This window comes from Eleutherodactylus coqui, chromosome 1 (genome assembly GCF_035609145.1).
Source record: "Eleutherodactylus coqui strain aEleCoq1 chromosome 1, aEleCoq1.hap1, whole genome shotgun sequence".
Lineage (NCBI taxonomy): Eukaryota > Metazoa > Chordata > Amphibia > Anura > Eleutherodactylidae > Eleutherodactylus > Eleutherodactylus coqui.
The window spans coordinates 443,115,108-443,136,181 of NC_089837.1; the positions used below are offsets into that span (position 1 = coordinate 443,115,108).

General features: G+C 44.6%; 2 protein-coding genes across 5 annotated transcripts in view; one reads left to right on the top strand and one right to left on the bottom strand.

The window, feature by feature from the left end:
* NBEA (neurobeachin) overlaps window positions 1-21,074 on the bottom strand; it is a 673,719-nt gene that overhangs the window by 468,058 nt on the left and 184,587 nt on the right. The window lies entirely within an intron of this gene.
* LOC136582048 (uncharacterized) lies at window positions 10,375-19,751 on the top strand. 2 transcript variants are annotated; one of them, XR_010787130.1, is made up of 2 exons: window positions 10,375-10,834; window positions 15,892-17,234. XR_010787130.1 is itself a non-coding variant. In XM_066582814.1 (2 exons), the coding sequence occupies exons 1-2, from the start codon at window positions 10,820-10,822 to the stop codon at window positions 19,149-19,151; spliced, it is 1,926 nt and encodes a 641-aa protein (XP_066438911.1). In that variant the 5' UTR covers window positions 10,375-10,819; the 3' UTR covers window positions 19,152-19,751. The 2 variants fall into 2 exon arrangements, 1 of the variants encoding a protein (XP_066438911.1); XM_066582814.1 differs by lacking the exon at window positions 15,892-17,234 and adding an exon at window positions 17,241-19,751.

Sequence of the window (21,074 nt, forward strand, 5' to 3'; positions counted from 1 at the left end):
GGCCCTGCCCGCCTGTGCTTGTCCACGTGTCCGTAGTTAAGTGGACCGTGGCAGTAACCGCGTTGGTGAGGGCGCGCACAATGTTGCGGGAGACGTGGTCGTGCAGGGCTGGGACGGCACATCGGGAAAAGTAGTGGCGACTGGGAACTGAGTAGCGCGGGGCCGCCGCCTCCATGATACTTTTGAAGGACTCCGTTTCCACAACCCTATACGGCAGCATCTCAAGGCTGATGAATTTTGCGATGCGGACGGTTAACGTTTGAGCGTGCGGGTGCGTGGCGGCGTACTTGCGCTTGCGCTCGAACACTTGCGCAAGCGACGGCTGAACGGTGCGCTGAACTACACTGCTGGATGGGGCCGAGGACAGCGGAGATGAGGGTGTGGGTGCAGGCCATGAGGCGGTAGTGCCTGTGTCCTGAGAGGGGGGTTGCATCTCAGTGGCAGGTTGGGGCACAGGGGGAGAGGCAGGGGTGCAAACCGGAGGCGGTGAACGGCCTTCGTCCCACCTTGCGGGGTGCTTGGCCATCATATGTCTGCGCATGGTGGTGGTGGTGAGGCTGTTGGTGTTGGCTCCCCGGCTGAGCTTTGCGCGACAAAGGTTGCACACCACTGTTCGTCGGTCGTCAGGCGTCTCTGTGAAAAACTGCCAGACCTTAGAGCACCTCGGCCTCCGCAGGGTGGCATGGCGCGAGGGGGCGCTTTGGGAAACACTTGGTGGATTATTCGGTCTGGCCCTGCCTCTACCCCTGGCCACCGCACTGCCTCTTGCAACCTGCCCTGCTGATGCCCTTGACTCCCCCTCTGAAGACCTGTCCTCCTGAGTAAGCGTTGCACACCAGGTGGGGTCAGTCACCTCATCGTCCTGCTGCTCTTCCTCCGAATCCTCTGTGCGCTGCTCCCTGGGACTTACTGCCCTTACTACTACCTCACTGCAAGACAACTGTGTCTGATCGTCATCGTCCTCCTCACCCACAGAAAGTTGTTGAGACAGTTGGCGGAAGTCCCCAGCCTCTTCCCCCGGACCCCGGGAACTTTCGAATGGTTGGGCATCAGTGACGATAAACTCCTCTGGTGGGAGAGGAACCGCTGCTGCCCAATCTAAGCAGGGGCCCGAGAACAGTTCCTGGGAGTGTTCCCGCTCCTGAGCAGGTGTCATTGTAGTGGAGTGAGGAGGCTGGGAGGAAGGAGGAGCAGCAGACAGAGGATTCGGATTGGCAGCAGTGGACGGCGCAGAACTGCGGGTAGACGATAGGTTGCTCGAAGCACTTTCTGCCATCCAGGACAGGACCTGCTCACACTGCTCATTTTCTAATAACCGTCTCCCGCGTGGACCCATTAATTGGGCGATGAATGTGGGGACGCCAGAAACGTGCCTCTCTCCTAATCGCGCAGCAGACAGCTGCGACACACCTGGATCAGGAGCTTGGCCTGTGCCCACACCCTCACTTGGCCCTCCGCGTCCTCGGCCACGTCCACGTCCACGTCCTCTAGGCTTACCCCTACCCCTCAGCATGCTGTATTACCAGTGATTAGATTTCCCAGGCAGGAAATAAATTGGCGCAAGACTGCAGGCCAAATATAATTTTTGCCCTTTTTGGAAAACGAAAGGCCCCACTGCCTCTAGTGAATGAATTATCTAAGTTTAATAACTGTGCTGTGTCCCTGCTTATGTGTCACAGAACGTGAGGGTAGCAGAGTTATTAACTGTGGCAGAGCAGGTATTTTTTTTTCCCAATTAAGGAAAGCAAATGGCGAAGCCAGCAGTAAAGCGTAGCTGGGTGCGTATGATTTAGCAATGTTTTTCACGCAGCTCACACGTGTCCACCGCCCGTAAGGACGGACAGAGGCTGGACAAATAGATTTGTTTTCAGTTTTTTCCCACCAACAGGCAGCACTGCGTATATTCAATGAACCTGAGAAGTTTAATAACTGTGCTGTGTCCCTGCTTATGTGTCACAGAACGTGAGGGTAGCAGAGTTATTATAACTCTTGGAGAGCAGGTATTTTTTTTCCCAATTAAGGAAAGCAAATGGCGAACCCAGCAGTAAAGCGTAGCTGGCTGCGTATGATTTAGCAATGTTTTTCACGCAGCTCACACGTGTCCACCGCCCGTAAGGACGGACAGAGGCTGGACAAATAGATTTGTTTTCAGTTTTTTCCCACCAACAGGCAGCACTGCGTATATTCAATGAACCTGAGAAGTTTAATAACTGTGCTGTGTCCCTGCTTATGTGTCACAGAACGTGAGGGTAGCAGAGTTATTATAACTCTTGGAGAGCAGGTATTTTTTTTCCCAATTAAGGAAAGCAAATGGCGAACCCAGCAGTAAAGCGTAGCTGGCTGCGTATGATTTAGCAATGTTTTTCACGCAGCTCACACGTGTCCACCGCCCGTAAGGACGGACAGAGGCTGGACAAATAGATTTGTTTTCAGTTTTTTCCCACCAACAGGCAGCACTGCGTATATTCTATGAACCTGAGAAGTTTAATAACTGCGCTGTGTCCCTGCTTATGTGTCACAGAACGTGAGGGTAGCAGAGTTATTATAACTCTTGGAGAGCAGGTATTTTTTTTCCCAATTAAGGAAAGCAAATGGCGAACCCAGCAGTAAAGCGTAGCTGGCTGCGTATGATTTTGCAATGTTTTTCACACAGCTCACACGTGTCCACCGCCCGTAAGGACGGACAGAGGCTGGACAAATAGATTTGTTTTCAGTTTTTTCCCACCAACAGGCAGCACTGCGTATATTCAATGAACCTGAGAAGTTTAATAACTGTGCTGTGTCCCTGCTTATGTGTCACAGAACGTGAGGGTAGCAGAGTTATTATAACTCTTGGAGAGCAGGTATTTTTTTTCCCAATTAAGGAAAGCAAATGGCGAACCCAGCAGTAAAGCGTAGCTGGCTGCGTATGATTTAGCAATGTTTTTCACGCAGCTCACACGTGTCCACCGCCCGTAAGGACGGACAGAGGCTGGACAAATAGATTTGTTTTCAGTTTTTTCCCACCAACAGGCAGCACTGCGTATATTCTATGAACCTGAGAAGTTTAATAACTGTGCTGTGTCCCTGCTTATGTGTCACAGAACGTGAGGGTAGCAGAGTTATTATAACTCTTGGAGAGCAGGTATTTTTTTTCCCAATTAAGGAAAGCAAATGGCGAACCCAGCAGTAAAGCGTAGCTGGCTGCGTATGATTTAGCAATGTTTTTCACGCAGCTCACACGTGTCCACCGCCCGTAAGGACGGACAGAGGCTGGACAAATAGATTTGTTTTCAGTTTTTTCCCACCAACAGGCAGCACTGCGTATATTCTATGAACCTGAGAAGTTTAATAACTGTGCTGTGTCCCTGCTTATGTGTCACAGAACGTGAGGGTAGCAGAGTTATTATAACTCTTGGAGAGCAGGTATTTTTTTTCCCAATTAAGGAAAGCAAATGGCGAACCCAGCAGTAAAGCGTAGCTGGCTGCGTATGATTTTGCAATGTTTTTCACGCAGCTCACACGTCTCCACAGGCGTAAGGACGGACACAGGCTGGACAAATAGATTTGTTTTCAGTTTTTTCCCACCAACAGGCAGCACTGCGTATATTCAATGAACCTGAGAAGTGTAATAACTGTGCTGTGTCCCTGCTTATGTGTCACAGAACGTGAGGGTAGCAGAGTTATTATAACTCTTGGAGAGCAGGTATTTTTTTTCCCAATTAAGGAAAGCAAATGGCGAAGCCAGCAGTAAAGCGTAGCTGGCTGCGTATGATTTAGCAATGTTTTTCACGCAGCTCACACGTCTCCACCGCCCGTAAGGACGGACAGAGGCTGGACAAATAGATTTGTTTTCAGTTTTTTCCCACCAACAGGCAGCACTGCGTATATTCTATGAATAATAACTGTGTTGTGGCCCTGCCTATACAATTCTTTCCCTGCAGTATCAATGGAGGGTGGAATGCTCTGCAGAGGCGATTTTGAGAAGCCCAAAAAAAATGCAGCACAGCCAACAGCAGCCTGGACAGTACTGCACACGGATAAATATGGCCCTAGAAAGGACCGTTGAGGTTCTTGAAGGCTACACTCACTCCTAACACTCTCCCTGCCTATGCAGCACTTCTGTCCCTAATGCCAGGTGCAACGGTCTGCAGAGGCGATTTTGAGAAAAAAAAAATCCCACTGCTAACAGCAGCCAACACACAGCTATCAGTGGCCCTAATAAGGACCTTTGGGGGGTCTTGAAGCCTACACTAACTACCAATTCTTTCCCTACAGCAGCTCCGGTATAAACAGCACTGTCCCTCATCTAACTCACACCGCATCTGAGGCGAGCCGCGGGAGGGGCCGACTTTTATATTAGGCGAACACCTGATCTCGCCAGCCACTCACAGCAGGGGGGTGGTATAGGGCTTAAACGTTGCAGGGGGAAGTTGTAATGCCTTCCCTGTCTTTCAATTGGCCAGAAAAGCGCGCTAACGTCTCAGGGAAGGAAGTGAAAGTAACCAGAACACCGCATGGTGTTCGTCACGAATAACGAACATCCCGAACACCCTAATATTCGCACGAATATCAAGCTCGGACGAACGCGTTCGCTCATCTCTACATGTGACCTCTGGGACACTCACCAGTCTAAAAGGATGAAGGTATGGCAGCACGCCCCTTTTTAATGGGTCCCATACACTTTTAATAGCTGTTGGCTGAATACCCCCAACACAGAAACACTTGGTTCAGCCATGTTTGTCCAGAAAGCCGCAATTACGCCCCTCATCCTGCTTTTCTCTGTATTATCTGTCAGAAGAAAGTTGAGAGGCCACCAAATACTTTCAACAGTCGCCTGTTCCTACTGAAATAGGGGGTTCGGATGACTAAAGTCCAGTGTGTAGGGGAACCTTTACGGGCCATCACAGGCTGCTGCAGCCAATGACAGATCGATTGCAGCTGCTGCAGCCTGTACACATTACATCAACAAGGAGACGGCAGCAGCAACACTAGAAACAGATCGGAGCCAGTAGAGGAAATTATAGCCTTGTTTACTATTTTAAGATACGGGGAGCATGTTTCCATAGAAATGAAAGAACTAACAATCCCTTTAAGGATATTCAATTCTGAATAAAATAAAACCCTTAAAAGGTATTGAACATGATAAGAAAAACATAACTGCTTTCTTCTAACAGCACCACACCTGTACACTGGTTATGTATGGTATTGCAGCTCAGACCCTTGACTTCACTAGAGCTGAGCTGCAATACCAGCCACAACCCATGGGCAAGTACGGTGCAGCTTCTGGAGGAAAGCACTATTTCTTTCCTAATGCAGTGCAATTACTTTAAAAGGGTTATCCAGCACTAAAATATTGACGACCTATCCTTAGGATAGAACAACAATATTAGATCAACCTAGACTGCCCAACAATGTTTTGGCCGCAGGTGAGTCTCTGGTGAGTAACGTTATGTTCATTCATCACCAGACCAATGTACAGCTCATCCCCATTCAAGTGAATTGGACTAAATTGCTATACCAGACGCAGCCACTATAAAATTGACAGCGCTGTGCCTGCTATGCAGTGAAGTGACTCCAGCTTTCACCTGCGCACCATGGCTTCCTTAAGCAGTTAAGTCTGAAAACAGCGGACCCCCACTGATCTACTTATTAATGACTTATTCTAAAAATAGGACATCAATATCCCAGTCATGGGAAAGCCCTTTAAAGAACATTTCCACCCAAAAAGTTAACTTGCGCATATATTAGTAAATCAGAAGTTATTTTGGCAGCCAAAATTTGGTAATTGTATTGTCTTTGCTTAAAAAATATCAGCATTTTTCAGTTCAGCTGTGGCCACTATTTTAAGTGACAACTGGAAGTGCAGCCATATTGACTATCACTAGAGATGAGCGAGCGTACTCGCTAAGGCAAACTACTCGAGCGAGTAGTGCCTTATGCGAGTACCTGCCCGCTCGTCTCAAAAGATTCGGGTGCCGGAGGGGGAGAGCCGTGAGTTGTGGGAGTGAGCAGGGGGGAGAAGGGGGGGGGCAGTGAGCGAGAGATCACCCCCCCCCCCCCGTTCGTACCCGCTCCCGCCGGCACCCGAATCTTTCGCTTGAGTAGTTTGCCTTAGCAAGTACGCTCGCTCATGACTCTAACTATCACCTAGTAAAATTGTCACTTTGATAAACAAATACTAACTAACAGAAAGACCATCTTCAGTTTCTAACATGCAAATTGAAAGGGAACGACCAATATGGCTGCATGTATGGTTAGAATTTTGCAAAAAACTTTCCAGCACAAGAAACACTTCAGAAAAGTGCAATTTTAAAAAAACGTTAAAAAAAATAAAATATTCAAATTATGATGATTATCCATTCAGTCACATCCGACCTTCGGTTTCTCTATGGATCAATGTTCTCTACACATTCCTGTCTTTCACTGCATCTTTCAGTTCGGCGATTGACATGTTCGTGGTGGCCTTGATTGTATTTAGCCATCTTGTTCTATGCCTTCTGATCTTCGCTTCTGACTGACCTTGCCGAGCATCAGTCCTGTTTCCAGTGAGTTAGCGCTCATCACGTGTCCAAAAAAAAAAAGAGAGCCGCTGTTTGATGATTTTGCCCTCTAGTGATATTTTTGGTTTGACACGATCTAACACTACCTTGTTCGTAGTCATGGCAGTGCAAAGTATCCGTAGCATTCTCCTCCAGCACCAGAGTTCAAACACATCAATTTTCTTTCTGTCTGTTTTCCTGAGCGTCCAACTTTTGCAACCATACATCGTTATAGGAAAGACGATTGCACTGACCAGTCTGGGTTTTTTTTGCAATACTAATGTCCTTGCTTTTCCATTCCTTGCATTCCTACCAAGTGTAATCCATTTCTTGATCTCAGGTCCAGATTGCTCATTGCAATTGATTTTGGGTCCAAAGAAGATGAAATCTTGGATTGACTAGAATTCATTGTTAATGTTTATGTTCACTGTACTGTTGCTTACCATGGTCATGACTTTGCCATTAATGGTACAGTCCCATGCGTTCACATTCCTTTTGCACTCGTTGGATAAGGTATTCCAGGTCCCTTTCACTTTCCACAAGCAGGGTGTTGTCATCTGCATATCGGAGGTTGCTGACATTCCTGCCATGGATTTTGACTCCGATTTCTGATTTGTCCAGATTGCTTCGCCTCATGATCGTTTTTGTGTACAGATGGAAAAGGACTGGTGATAGAATGCAACCTTGACGTACGACTTTCTCGATTCCGAACCAATCCGTGTTTCCATAAGCTGTCCTGACTGTTGCTTCTTGGTTTTTGTAAAGCGACCTAATAAAGCTGTTTAATATGTTCAGAGACGCCCATTTTCCTCAGACACTACCAAAGCTTGTCATGTTCGACAGTCAAATGCCTTGCTGTAGTTGATGAAACACATGTACACGTCCTTTTGATGCTCTCGGTTCTTCTCCATTATCCAGCACAGGTCTGCGATTTGGTCTCAGGTGCGACGACTTTTGTGGAAGCCAGGTTGAACGTCCAACAGTTCCCGTTTAACAATTGTTGTGATGCGTTTTTGTATTATCTTTAAAATAATTTTGCTCACGTGAGGTATGAGGGTGATGGTGCGGTAATTGGAACATTCTTGAGCATCACCTTTTTTTGGAAGTGTGATGAAGACAGATCTTGTCCAGTCTTTGGGCAACGATTTGGAGATCCACATCTTTTGACATAGGTTGGTTTCAATCTTGACTGGCACTGGTTTGAGCAGTTCGGCTGGTATGTGATCAACGTCCGGAGCTTTCCTGTTTGGTAGTTGTTTCGGGGCCCATGTGACTTCTTCCTCCAGAATGCCTGGTTCTTGTTCTACTTAATGCAACGGGTTGTCTGTCCGATTGCCTGCATACAGCTCTGCTGTATATTCTCGCCACCTATGCTTGATTTGATCTTCTTCTTGAAATAATTCGCTATCCCAGTCTTTGATAGTTGCTGCCTAGCATGGTGCGAACAGTGCCTGGTTCTGCCTCACATGGGCGAAGAGAGCTCGGGTGTGGCCTTGCTGGTTTGCTTCTTCCAGTTTCGCGTATTGGTCGTTCCGGTAGTGCTCCTTGTCTCATTTGACTTTTCTTTGAAATCCCACATTTAGCTGTCTGAATTCAATGATGGTGCCCGCTGCTTTAGCTGTTCGGTGCTTGTTGGCAATTCTGATGGATTCATCTCATAGCCACTGTGTCGTTTTGCATTTTTTTTTGAGAGGGATGATTTTGTTCATCTGTGTTCCGTGTGATGGATTTGATTTCCTCCTAAAATTAGTCAGGGTCTTTTCCGATCGTGCTGAGCGCTTCAAATTGGTTATTCACTTCGACTGCGTATCGTGAAGGGATGTTGACTACATTGAAACGGCGTATTGCTGGTGACCTTTTGATGTTGCTTGATTTTTACAACTAGGAGCCGCAGTCTGCATCTAGGAAGTGTTCTCACAGCCAGAATTGAGCTTTTCCAAGGCATTTGACATAGGAAGTAGACGATTTGGTTTTGGTGCACGCCATTTGGGGCCGTGCATGTGTACAAAACGGCATTTCGGACGCTGTTCACGAGCAATAGACAGCTTTCCATGCAACATTGGACTATATGGTCGCCTGCATTATTCCGCTCACGCAATCTGAATTTGCCAACGACTGGTAGGTCTTCTCCAGAGACGTTTTTTTGCATTGAAATCATGTTATAAAAGTGATAACCTTGGCAGGGGTCTGATTGATTGCTTGCTGGAGATCAGCATAGATTTTTTTCAGTGTCCTCGTTTGTTGCATCAGTTGTGGGCGCATAAACTTGCAGAATTGTGATCGAGCGAGGATTCCCACTGATGGTAATGAAACAATGGAAAGCTTTGGCGACTACCTTGTTTATGATGAATGCCACTCCATTGCGTCTGATGGTGTCACTGCCTGAGTAGAAAACTGTGTAATCATCACTATTGAAAAAAACAATGCCTGTCCTATTCAAATATTCATCCCTAATCCAAATACCTAATATCATTTTAAAAATTCTATCAAGATCCCTCCGCCGAAAAGATGACAATGTTAGAAAATGTGATGCCAAAAAAACTGCTTTTCTACAGTACTGTAATATACTGGGTAAGGGTACAGCAGGAAGACACAGCACGATCAGAAGTGGAAATTGAAATACATGCAGCTTCTCAGGTGCCAAGATAAACAGCATTTCTCTTCCAATGTGTCGGAAGCTGAAGAAACTATCAGACTTAATCATTCCCTCTCATACACAACAGTCCTGGGTTGTCAGAAAACCAATAGTAATTTTTTTTTTCTCCTTATAGTGAAAGAGGGTGTAGGATATAGCTGATCATGATACGAATGGATGGGGCAGAGTTGAAATAGAAGACATGGCGTATCAACAAGAAGGTCACCGTTTCTAGGAGGAAGCCATGTCTAGTACTGTAGCTCAGCCCTATTGAATTGAATGATGAGCAGCAGATGTGTCTACCCCTAAGAAGGGTTTTCTGGCCACAATAACCCATTTCAAACACGGGTTCCCCAAGATTTCTTGCCGAATCGCAAAGCCCTCTGGATAACGTTACATAATTTCCACCAGTCCCCCTCCCCACTGAATACATTGCGACTCGCTGTGCTGCTTTACAGCTATGACTTATGCCCATGGCTATTTCCGATTCTTCTCAATTTTTGACCTCTTGACGCAACCACTACTACTGGTCAGGACCGGCAATGGATCTGAACTGGTGCAGCAGCTGGATTAACACATGGAATACATCAAAGGCTCACACTAGTCTTGTGCCTGATTAAGTACAATTGCGTTAGGTAAGAGTTCCTATGCCCAATGTTAAATATTCCACCTCTAACAGTATCACCCTAGGCAGCGCCCTGCTGGTTTTCTTTTTGTTTCTAGTACATGGCAGGTTAAAGTAACCGCAAGAGAAACAAGACCAAAAGCAGACTAGATCAGTGAATAGATAGAATAACTGGTGACCATGCAAATTTCCAATCCATAAACTCCGAGACTAAAGGAGAAAGTTCAACTTTTCTCTTATTGATTGTTAAGAGACTGATGAAAGCGAAGTTGAACTTTCTGCTTTGGTCTCAAAGATAATGGACTGGAAGTTTGCACCAGCTCTTTCTTTAAGCTATTCTCTGTGATTATGCCCACCCTCTGTGGATGTGGCGCACTTTCTGGATTGGCAGTACTTCCGTGATTCCACCACCTCATACTTCAATAAGCCAATAGGACTCTACAAAACCCACTCAGGGTTGCTCAACCTATTTTTCTCTATATCCTGTCTATGCAGAATAGTGGAACAACTAAAAGTCAGAGTGGACAGCACCATGTGACCCAGCAATAAAGATTCCGATCGAAGAAGAATTTATTGTAAACATATATGTGTGACACGTATGGGATACGATTGAACTGGATGATTGTGTAATCAAATAACTAGTTGCCGTATGAGTTAACCAGAACTTCAATGAACTAATGACCCGTCTGAATATTCTGCTAACATTTGTTCAAAAGCAGAATATCTTCGACATATATGGTAAGACAGCAAGAATGACTCATAATATAACACAGATGTCGATGACTTCATGGACAAAATATTCAATATATTGTGTTGCCAATCATCTACTACGCATGTCTAGAACCTGAATAGCCATATTAGAATGACGTATATACCCATAACTGCGCAGAAGCAGATATGCCACGTAATGTAAGAACGGCATAAATAGCAGTGATCTTCAGGGAAGAGTCGGGACTCATCTTGTGGCCGTTAGACGTACCGGCGTACTAACCGGATCCTCTTGACAATCGTACCTGGAGATCCCCCGATTGCGGAGTGATGCTACAATATCCGGTGACGTATTGATGCTTAACTTTGTTACCCATGTGATCTCAATGCCTATATGTTAATTAACTATTTTACTTACATATACTAAAGAGTAAATAAACTTGTGTTTTATATTTGTCTTACCTCAGACTGTGTGCTTAACGGGTATGTTAATGAGGTTAAAAAATTGCCAAAATCTTGAGCAGGTAAGACATAAATTGGCGTAGTCTGGCAGGATATTGTTGTCTTTGGTAAGGTTATATTACTGTATAATTTGGTATTGTGACAGTGCTTCTCAGTGCACGGGGGGGTTGCTGTCGCCATATTAGATTTTTGGCCCATTGCCAAGGGGTTCAAATGGTTATAACTTTGCTTTGATAGGTGATAGAGTAATAATAGTAAATACAAATTGATAGTTGCAGTAAGTAGTCCTTGTTGAACCCATTGGCATACTGCCAAAATATTATAAGTTCTGTAACTTTGAAGCAGGACTTGGGAGATTGGTGCCAGTTTGCACGGTGGTGTCTAGCAGTAAAGGGGACCACTGTGCAAAATTTCACCAATTGGCACGTTGCCAAAATTTTCAGAGTTCTGTAACTTTGAGGCAGGACTCGGGAAATCGGTGCCAGTTTGCAGGGTGGTGCCTCGCCGTAAAGGGGACCTCTGTGCAAAGTTTCACCAGATTGGCACGTTGCCAAAATTTTGTAAAGGGGAACTCTGTGCAAAATTTCACCAATTGGCACGTTGCCAGAATTTTCAGAGTTCTGTAACTTTGAGGCAGGACTCGGGAAATCGGTGCCAGTTTGCAGGGTGGTGCCTCGCCGTAAAGGGGACCTCTGTGCAAAGTTTCACCAGATTGGCACGTTGCCAAAATTTTGTAAAGGGGAACTCTGTGCAGAGTTTCACCAAATTGGCACGTTGCCAAAACTTTCGGAGTTCTGTAACTTTGAGACAGGACTTGGGAAATTGGTGCCAATTTGCAGGGTGGTTTCTCGCAGTAAAGGGGACCTCTGTGCAAAGTTTCACCAATTGGCAAGTTGCCAAAATTTTGTGAGTTCTGTAAGGGGGAACTCTGCGCAAAAAGTTTCACCAATTGGCATTTTGCCAATAAGACAACAATATGTTTAGAAAAAGAACCAAGAAAGATAAAACTAAAATCGTTCAGAAAATAGACATCCCCGGCTGGTCCGAGGGTCCCTATGATATATTAGCTCAGGAGTTGATGCATAGTGGGCTTGCAGAATCATGGGATAGTAAGCTAAAAGATTCAGAGCCCCTCGATGTCGTTAAGGTACTCGAGGAGACCCCTGCCAAGGCAGGTGACGCAGTTCAGTTGGGTAGGAGAAATTGGGTATTGGCCTCAGCCTATAGGAATATCCATAAGAAGAAGTCCCAACTAATAAGAAAACTTAATCAGACGGAACAAAAGTTAGTAGAATCTGAAGGAAAGAGAGTGGTGTTGGAATGTAACCAAAGGCTGATAAAGGAAAAAATAGAACATTACCAGAATATTGCAGAAAAGGCTGTTGTAAAAGTTGCTCAGAATAAATATAAGGGGCGTAAAGGTAAAGTTGATAAGCGAAAGGTATCGAAAGCTATAGCTTCTGCTTCTGTGAACTGGGACCCAGATAAGTGGGATGGAGACTTATGGGATTCCTCATCTTCTTCGGGGGAGGAGGACTGGCATAAGGGGGATTGGGAAGACCCACCCAATCCAATAATTGATCCACCTGCTTTAAAACGTGCCCAGCCCATTAGCAGAAGGAAGGAAACTACTGAATATGGACCCGATACCCAGCCTATCGTAGGTCATGATGGGCAAAGGTTGCCCAGGTATGACGATCAGGGAAACTATATGTACGATGCCGATGGGAGACTGTTGGTGCAAGAAGAATTGGTGCCACATAGGCGCACCAGGCTTACCCTAGAGGATTTTTCTCAGTCAGAAGTTGATGATATACTGAGTAGATTTAGGCAAAGGCCTGGGGAATCTGACATACCATGGTTGGTCCGTCTATTTGAGCACGGGGCGACTGGGGTAATGTTGGATCCAAAAGATGCAATGAGATTTGTTACTCTAACTAGAGATCCAGTAATCAGTAGAAATTTTAGAGAATATTTTCCTAGTCATCAAGGAGAAAGTGCTATTTCCCTGTTTAATATAGTAACCAATGGGTTTCTTAATAAATTCCCAACAGAGGCAGACATTCCAATCAATGACAAACCTTGGTACACTATCAGGGATGGCATTGAAAGGTTGAAGGAGGAAGCTATGAGGGTCTCATTAATTATCATCGAGCATATGGAAGATTATTTGGAGACTCGGCTGACAGCAGGAGTTAGAAATCGCTTAATTAAGACTGCACCTTCGGCTTATAAAGCCGTGATGATGACCCTACTTCTATCCATGACTAATGAGCCAATGTCTGCGGTTGTGGCTAGAATGCGGGAATTGCAAGATATGGGAAACTGGGATAGAGAGGAAAAGCGAACAGATCGTGATAGGTCTAGGAATCCTAGTTCCCAGGGGACTGGTGATTCAGGAGTGCCAAGGGTATCTCGTAGAGATATGTTTCAGGCTCTCCTGAAAGCTGGAGTCTCCAAGGACGCCATTGATGGAAAAGATACAGGTGATTTGTGGCGTCTTTATAAACAGAAGGTATTATCCAACAAAAAGGTGGATAAAAGGGAAGATTCAGTGGCCCCAAAAGCTTCTAAAAAGAGAGAGAAGCAGGTCACTAATTTAGAACCTAAGAAATTAGAATGGGAGGATTTTCAAAAGATCTATCCATGGAAGGAGATGGCTGCAATGGTAGCTAGCCAAGTGCAGGACCATATGAAGCCATCTGCTCCGCTCCTGGAGGAATCAGATTCTGATTCCGCATAGGTAGCAAGCCAAGCCCCTGTTTGGGTTAGGCGGGATGACAGACCCTATGTCCCGCTAGCCATACATTGGAAAGGGGGTAATGTCCAAAGGGTCCCAGCTTTAGTAGATACAGGGGCGGAGGCTACTCTGATTTATGGAAATCCCAAAAAGTTTAAAGGTCCAAAAGTTAATATTTCAGGATTGGGAGGAAAAGTTACTGAGGGAGTACAGACACAGGTAACTTTGAAATTGGGCAATTTGCCCTTACGTAAATACACGGTGTTAGTAGTACCTATTCCGGAATATATCATTGGCATAGATATTCTGAAAGGATTGACACTACACCTCGAAGATGGTAAGTTTGCCTTTGGCGTAAGGAAAATAGGGATAAAAGCTTGTCCAGTTACGGTGGGAAAGGTCAAAATGCCACCCGTACACATCCCTCCTGCAGGAAAACTGGTTGCTATGAAGCAATACAGAATTCCTGGAGGTCACAAGGAAATAGGAGAAACCATTAAGGATTTGGTCGATGCTGGGGTTGTGAGGCCTGCAACCACAGCATGGAACAATCCGGTATGGCCTGTGAAGAAAAGTGATGGGTCTTGGAGGATGACTGTCGATTACAGGGAGTTGAATAAACAAACACCTCCCTTGACGGCAGCTGTCCCAGACACCATTACAATTGTGGAGCAGATTCAAAGTCACAGTGGACAATGGTACGCTGTGATTGATATCGCACAAGCGTTCTTCACAATTCCAATAGAAGAAAAGGCACAAGATCAGTTTGCCTTTACGTGGCAAGGACGTCAATATACGTTCACTCGATTGCCACAAGGTTGGATACATAGTCCAACCATCTGTCACCGGACGGTGGCAGAACATTTGGATGAGTTTGATTTACCATCAGAAATGCAGTTTTCACATTATATTGATGATATAATGATTCAGGGACCGGATGAACAATCTGTAAAGAAACAATTGGACAGACTGTTGCATCATTTGCGAGAAAAAGGATGGGAAATAAATGATAGCAAGGTGCAGGGCCCCTCTCAGACTGTGAAATTCTTAGGAATTCAATGGAATAAGGGCCATAGGGAGATTCTCCCTAAGGCAAGGCAGAAAATCTTAAATTTTCCCACTCCGAAAGACAAGAAGGAAACACAATCCTACATAGGATTGTTTGGATTCTGGAGACAACACATTCCGCATCTGGGGCAGCTTCTTGCTCCTCTTTACAAGGTGACTCGCAAGAAGTACGAGTTCACGTGGGGAGAAGAGCAACAGGTTGCATTTGAGGCAGTAAAAGAAGCCATACAACAGGCTGTAGATTTATGGCCTTTACAAGATGGTGAGATAGAACTTCATGTATCAGTTCAGCATATGTATGCAAACTGGTCATTGTGGCAGAAGCAAGGGGGCAAAAGAGTGCCACTAGGCTTCTGGAATCGGAAATTACCAGATGCAGGAGAAAAATACACTCCACTGGAGCAACAGCTGTTGGCATGTTATTGGGCCCTGGTGGATACTGAACAATTGACGACAGGACACATAGTCCTTCTAAGGCCGCAAATACCCATCATGAGTTGGGTATTATCTAATCCAAAGTCCAATCGGATAGGACATGCCCAGGAGCAGAGTATCATTAAGTGGAAATGGTACATCTCGGAAAGAGCGAAAAAAGGTGAAGGGGGGATAGCTGCCCTGCATGAAAAGATAGCTGATATCCCTCCAGATGGTCAGGTTACACCAGTAGCGCAAATGGAGGAATCCCCAGTAAAGTGGGGAATACCTTACTCTGAGTTGACCGACTCCCAAAAAGAGCATGCTTGGTTCACGGATGGTTCGGCCAAGTATATCAGTGGAAGACGTAGATGGAAAAGTGTAGCCTTTAATCCGAAATTAGACAAGACGTTGGTCATGGAAGGAGAAGGTAAGAGTAGTCAATATGCAGAACTTTGTGCAGTATTCTTAGCTCTGAAGCAGGAACAAGGGCAAGAATGTCATTTGTATACGGACTCATGGTCAGTTGCCAATGGTTTGGCCACTTGGATCATGGGATGGAAGAAGAACGACTGGAACATTCATGGTAAGGAATTGTGGGGGAAAGAGCTTTGGCAAGACATAGAGGAATTCATTAGGAGTACCAAAAGTACAGTGTTTCATGTTGATGCTCATGTCCCTCTTGACTCATTGGAACGTTTATTTAATTCTCAAGCAGATGCGGCAGCATCGATTTCTGTTGCCATACAAGAACCTGACAAGGAAAAGGAAGCATGGCTTCAAGGTACAGCTGTTTGGGCTCACCAAAAAAGTGGACACTTGGGAGAGAAGGCCACTTACAGGTGGGCACAAGAAAGAGGTATCCCTTTGACAGTGGACATGATCAAACAAGTAATCGCGCAATGTCCAGTATGTCAACATGTGCAAAAACGAGAAGTGCCTCATACAGTAATGGGACACATAGGGAGAGGCCAGTTGCCAGCGCAGATTTGGCAGATGGATTTTGTAGGGCCCCTCCCTGAGAGCAGAGGATGTAAGTATATTTGTACAGCAGTAGATACATTCTCAGGTCTGATGGTGGGATTCCCATGTAAAACAGCAACACAATGGAGTACTTTACGTACTCTGGAAGTTATTACCCAGTATTATGGGACTCCCCTGCAGATCCAGACAGACAATGGTTCACATTTTACCGGAAATCAGGTAAAAGAGTATGCCAGTAAAAACAACATAGAATGGGTATATCATATGCCCTACTATCCACAGGCCGCGGGCCTGGTGGAACGAATGAATGGGTTATTAAAATCTACCCTGAAGAAGCTCACTGAGACCGACAAATATGGTCAATGGAGAGATAATCTGACTGCTGCTTTACAGATTATCAACAACAGGCCCATCACTGATTCTATGACACCCTTAATGCGCATGCTAACACCCAATCTCAGTATAGATGTAGCTAAGGTAGAGACAATCTTATACTGGAAAATTAATCCAGATGTGCAGGCACCTTATAGAGCCACTCCTGCCGCTGCAGGGTTGGATCTATACGCTCTTGATACGGTGGTGATAGCCCCGGGAAAGGTGAGTACTATTCCCACAGGGATAGGATGCAAGATCCCGGAGAATCACTTCGGGCAGATAGCCACTAGATCAAGTTTTGCTCTGAGAAGTGCAGTAGTCCTAGGCGGAGTCATAGATGCAGATTATCAGGGGGAAATTAAAGTAATCATGATAAATTTAGGAACAGATCCTCTGATAATAGGGAAAAAGGAGCGCATGGCACAGCTGCTATTAATACCAGTGTATCTGACACAAGTGGAAGAAGGGGTGGCCCCCACTGAACTTACTGTAAGAGGAGATAAAGGTTTTGGCTCAACTAATGTTACTAATGTAGGGGCCAAAATATGGGTTCAGAATCACCAAGGACCGCCCTCCCCGGCAGAGGTTATTGCTGTGGGGAAAGATCGAACTTTGCTTATTATGCGACCCGGAGTAGAGAAATGGGAATATGTCCCACAAGAAAAGTGCTATTTGCGGGAATAATGCTTGTTTCCTTGCCTTCTCTAGAATCACATAATCATTTTTGGAATCCTTGGCGTCATGTGTTCGGTGTTCGCAGTAGGTGATGCGTGGACGCCAGGGATCCGCGTCAATGACACCGGAAGGAATGATTATTCGTGGGGCTGGAGGAATTCAACCCGAACCAGGAAGCAAGACAACTTCACTTGTGAAGCCAACCAGAAATGTTATATCGTGAATATTACCTTTGATGGGACTATCTGGAGTGGAAATCCATTATCGCATATAAGTTCGACCTACCGTCCTTCATATGCACTGCATAAGGCAACGGGACAAATAAACATTACGTCACTTGTGAAAGTGTCCTGCTGTCAGAGACCAAAAGAGTTGCCATATCTCAATTACTCCCTGGTGATACAATATGTTCAGAATTGTACAAATACGGGAGTGCAGTTTTCATTTCCCTTAAATGAGACAGAAGTAATTACGTGTGGGAATGCAACGGAGATCGAGAATCGGGCCATGTGGGGCCAGTTCCTGGTATTCGTGAACATTAATGCTTCTAAAATAGATCCTGGACATATAAAAAGGGTTCCATCCACCTGTCGCCTGGTGGGACGAGATGCTCAAAAGACTGTTATACAAGCCTCCGTGCAGTTTCCACCCTCAAGGACTTGTCCTACCAAGCGTTCCCGTCGAGCTTGGTATGATACCTTACTCGGAGGCTACGGAGCGCTTTCTGGGACTATTAATGGTTTTGATATAGAGACTTTAGCTAATCGAATGCATAACGCGGGAAGTGGTATTAAAGATGTGCTCACATTGCAGGCTAACTGGATGCCCACTATATGGCAGCCCTTTAGTATGCAAACGGATGTGGACACAATAATGCTTGATTTGCAAGATGCATCTAATAGGTTTTCATATGAAATAAATTCTAACATATCTAACTATGTTAATTGGTCAATATGTACCTTGCAGACCATTTATCAGCAACAACAAAAGAACACACTTCAAACTATGCTCATGACTGGCAATGAGCAAGTGTGGAGGACCGTGTTCAATCAGACTATAACTGAGACTGATTGGATACAGTTGGAGGCGCAGAAAATGGTTTGCAATGATATATTATGTAAAGGGACCATATTCATATACAATGTTACTAAAAAGAATGTGATGTGTAAGTTTGTAGTTCTCCCCTTACTTATAGGTGTTCCAGAAGATATGCATTTCTGGGTACCTAGATTTAACGGGATTTACATTGATGACCAAAATAGAACTCATGATTTATCATTGTGTGATGATACATTAGAAGGGACCATATGCAAGGTCCAATCGGCTGTTTATGAACCATGCTTATTACAAAATACGATCAATGTATGTGAATGGACTGTGCTGCCACTCACTTTTAAGATGATGGTTGAAATAGCCCCACAGGAGGTATGTTTGGCAAGTAATCAACCTGTTGTACCTGGGATGGTTGTCCCATTTTCAGGATGCTTGCGAAACGTATCTGCACTTGTTTGGGAAAATGAGACCTTTGTGTTATTACCCGAACAAGACAAGACAGTGGCTGTCAATTGGCAACCACTGCCTTTAAATGTGTCAAATTGGGATCTAAATTTGACCAAATTCAAAAAGTTGTTAGAAGACACAGAAGAAGTACAGCAACATATTAAATTGCTTAATAGATCTTTGGCAACGCATATTGTAAGTACTACTGTAATAGCTGGCAAAATTGTAAAGATGGGATCGGCTATTGCTGATGCCACGTCACACCATTGGTATGACATCTTTATGGGTTATTCATCATCTGCACAAACCACTCTTAATTGGCTAATACATCCTGTTTTGGTATTGGCCATAGTTGTAATACTTTTATCGCTATGGAATTGTTTCATGGCATATAAGGTATTCTGTAGAAAACCAAAAGTTTTAATGGTATCATACGGCAAATAGTGAATGATTAAGGACCGATTGTGACACGTATGGGATACGATTGAACTGGATGATTGTGTAATCAAATAACTAGTTGCCGTATGAGTTAACCAGAACTTCAATGAACTAATGACCCGTCTGAATATTCTGCTAACATTTGTTCAAAAGCAGAATATCTTCGACATATATGGTAAGACAGCAAGAATGACTCATAATATAACACAGATGTCGATGACTTCATGGACAAAATATTCAATATATTGTGTTGCCAATCATCTACTACGCATGTCTAGAACCTGAATAGCCATATTAGAATGACGTATATACCCATAACTGCGCAGAAGCAGATATGCCACGTAATGTAAGAACGGCATAAATAGCAGTGATCTTCAGGGAAGAGTCGGGACTCATCTTGTGGCCGTTAGACGTACCGGCGTACTAACCGGATCCTCTTGACAATCGTACCTGGAGATCCCCCGATTGCGGAGTGATGCTACAATATCCGGTGACGTATTGATGCTTAACTTTGTTACCCATGTGATCTCAATGCCTATATGTTAATTAACTATTTTACTTACATATACTAAAGAGTAAATAAACTTGTGTTTTATATTTGTCTTACCTCAGACTGTGTGCTTAACGGGTATGTTAATGAGGTTAAAAAATTGCCAAAATCTTGAGCAGGTAAGACAATATGGTAAATTTTTAATCACCCAAGGAATTGCTTATGGCTTGGAATACAACTTTAATTTTTCTTGAACTTCGTTAAGGACTCCTATTTCTCAATATACGAATTCGATATATTCTCGCACCCTCCAGTTAAGTATACTGTTATGGTGTGTCGCTGTTGTTCACCTGCTTCTGGAATTGTGGTCCAATGCCGCTGACTTACACATTCTCTGCTTCTGCTCTCTCCCAGGTCTATGCCTGTAAGTCTCTGGCCCTCTATCATACAGGGCTAGCGCGCACACCCTAAACCAGACCCCCAACAATCATTAGCCATTTTTTGCTATATTAAGTATCCAATCCTCATTGAGGATGCCTAAGCAATTTGGTCTCATACTTTTGGGTTGGTTCTGACCTTTTGCCTGACTGACTATCCGAATTTCTGTTCTCGGTTTTACATACTGGACTTTGATATTGCTTGCTGCTTGCCCTGACCTTTAGTTTGTTACTGCACCAGTGCTGCCTGCCCTGACCACAGCTTGCATTCCTACTGACTCACAAGACTCCTGCGCAGACCGTCAGGTACTCGACCTCAGCCCAGTAAAGCATCAGCAGCCACATTATCAACACTATCTGCAAATGTAACAACTTAGCGATCCCAAACCAAAGTCAGCATGCCATTTGGAGGGGTGAAGCAGAAAAACTGGGGTTCGCTCGATGCTGCCACCTCAAATAGCCCAAAGCCAAACTGGTATATAGCAGGTGGATCCACAGCCATCTGCCTGATATATGCTTTTTAAAAAATATATAAATAGAAGTCTATGGCTGACAGATGGCATCTGTGGGACATACTATATACATTTTGTTGTATATTTAATCTTTCGCCACACATTTCAAGATATGTCAAGCTAAGGGAAAAATTACGATAGGACATATCTGTATAACAGTGGACGCCCATCATGGACAAGTGTGACACAATTTATGCAAAAAGAAGTGGATATTTTTTTCTAATCCAGGACAACCCAGTGAAAATGGTTGTGCCAGAAATACTTTTTATCACCTATATATAGGATAAGTGATAAAAGTCTGACCGGTGGGGGTCTCACCACTAAAAAAGAGGATCTAGGTCAGCCTATCCTTGTCACTGTTGGGATGCTTCTCCTACCTGCAGTGAAGTCAGAATGAATGGAGTTGTAGCCGCGCAAGTAAGACTGCTACTCCAATCAATCATTTCAATGGGGTTGACAGGAATAGCTGAGGGTTTATACTGGACTCTCT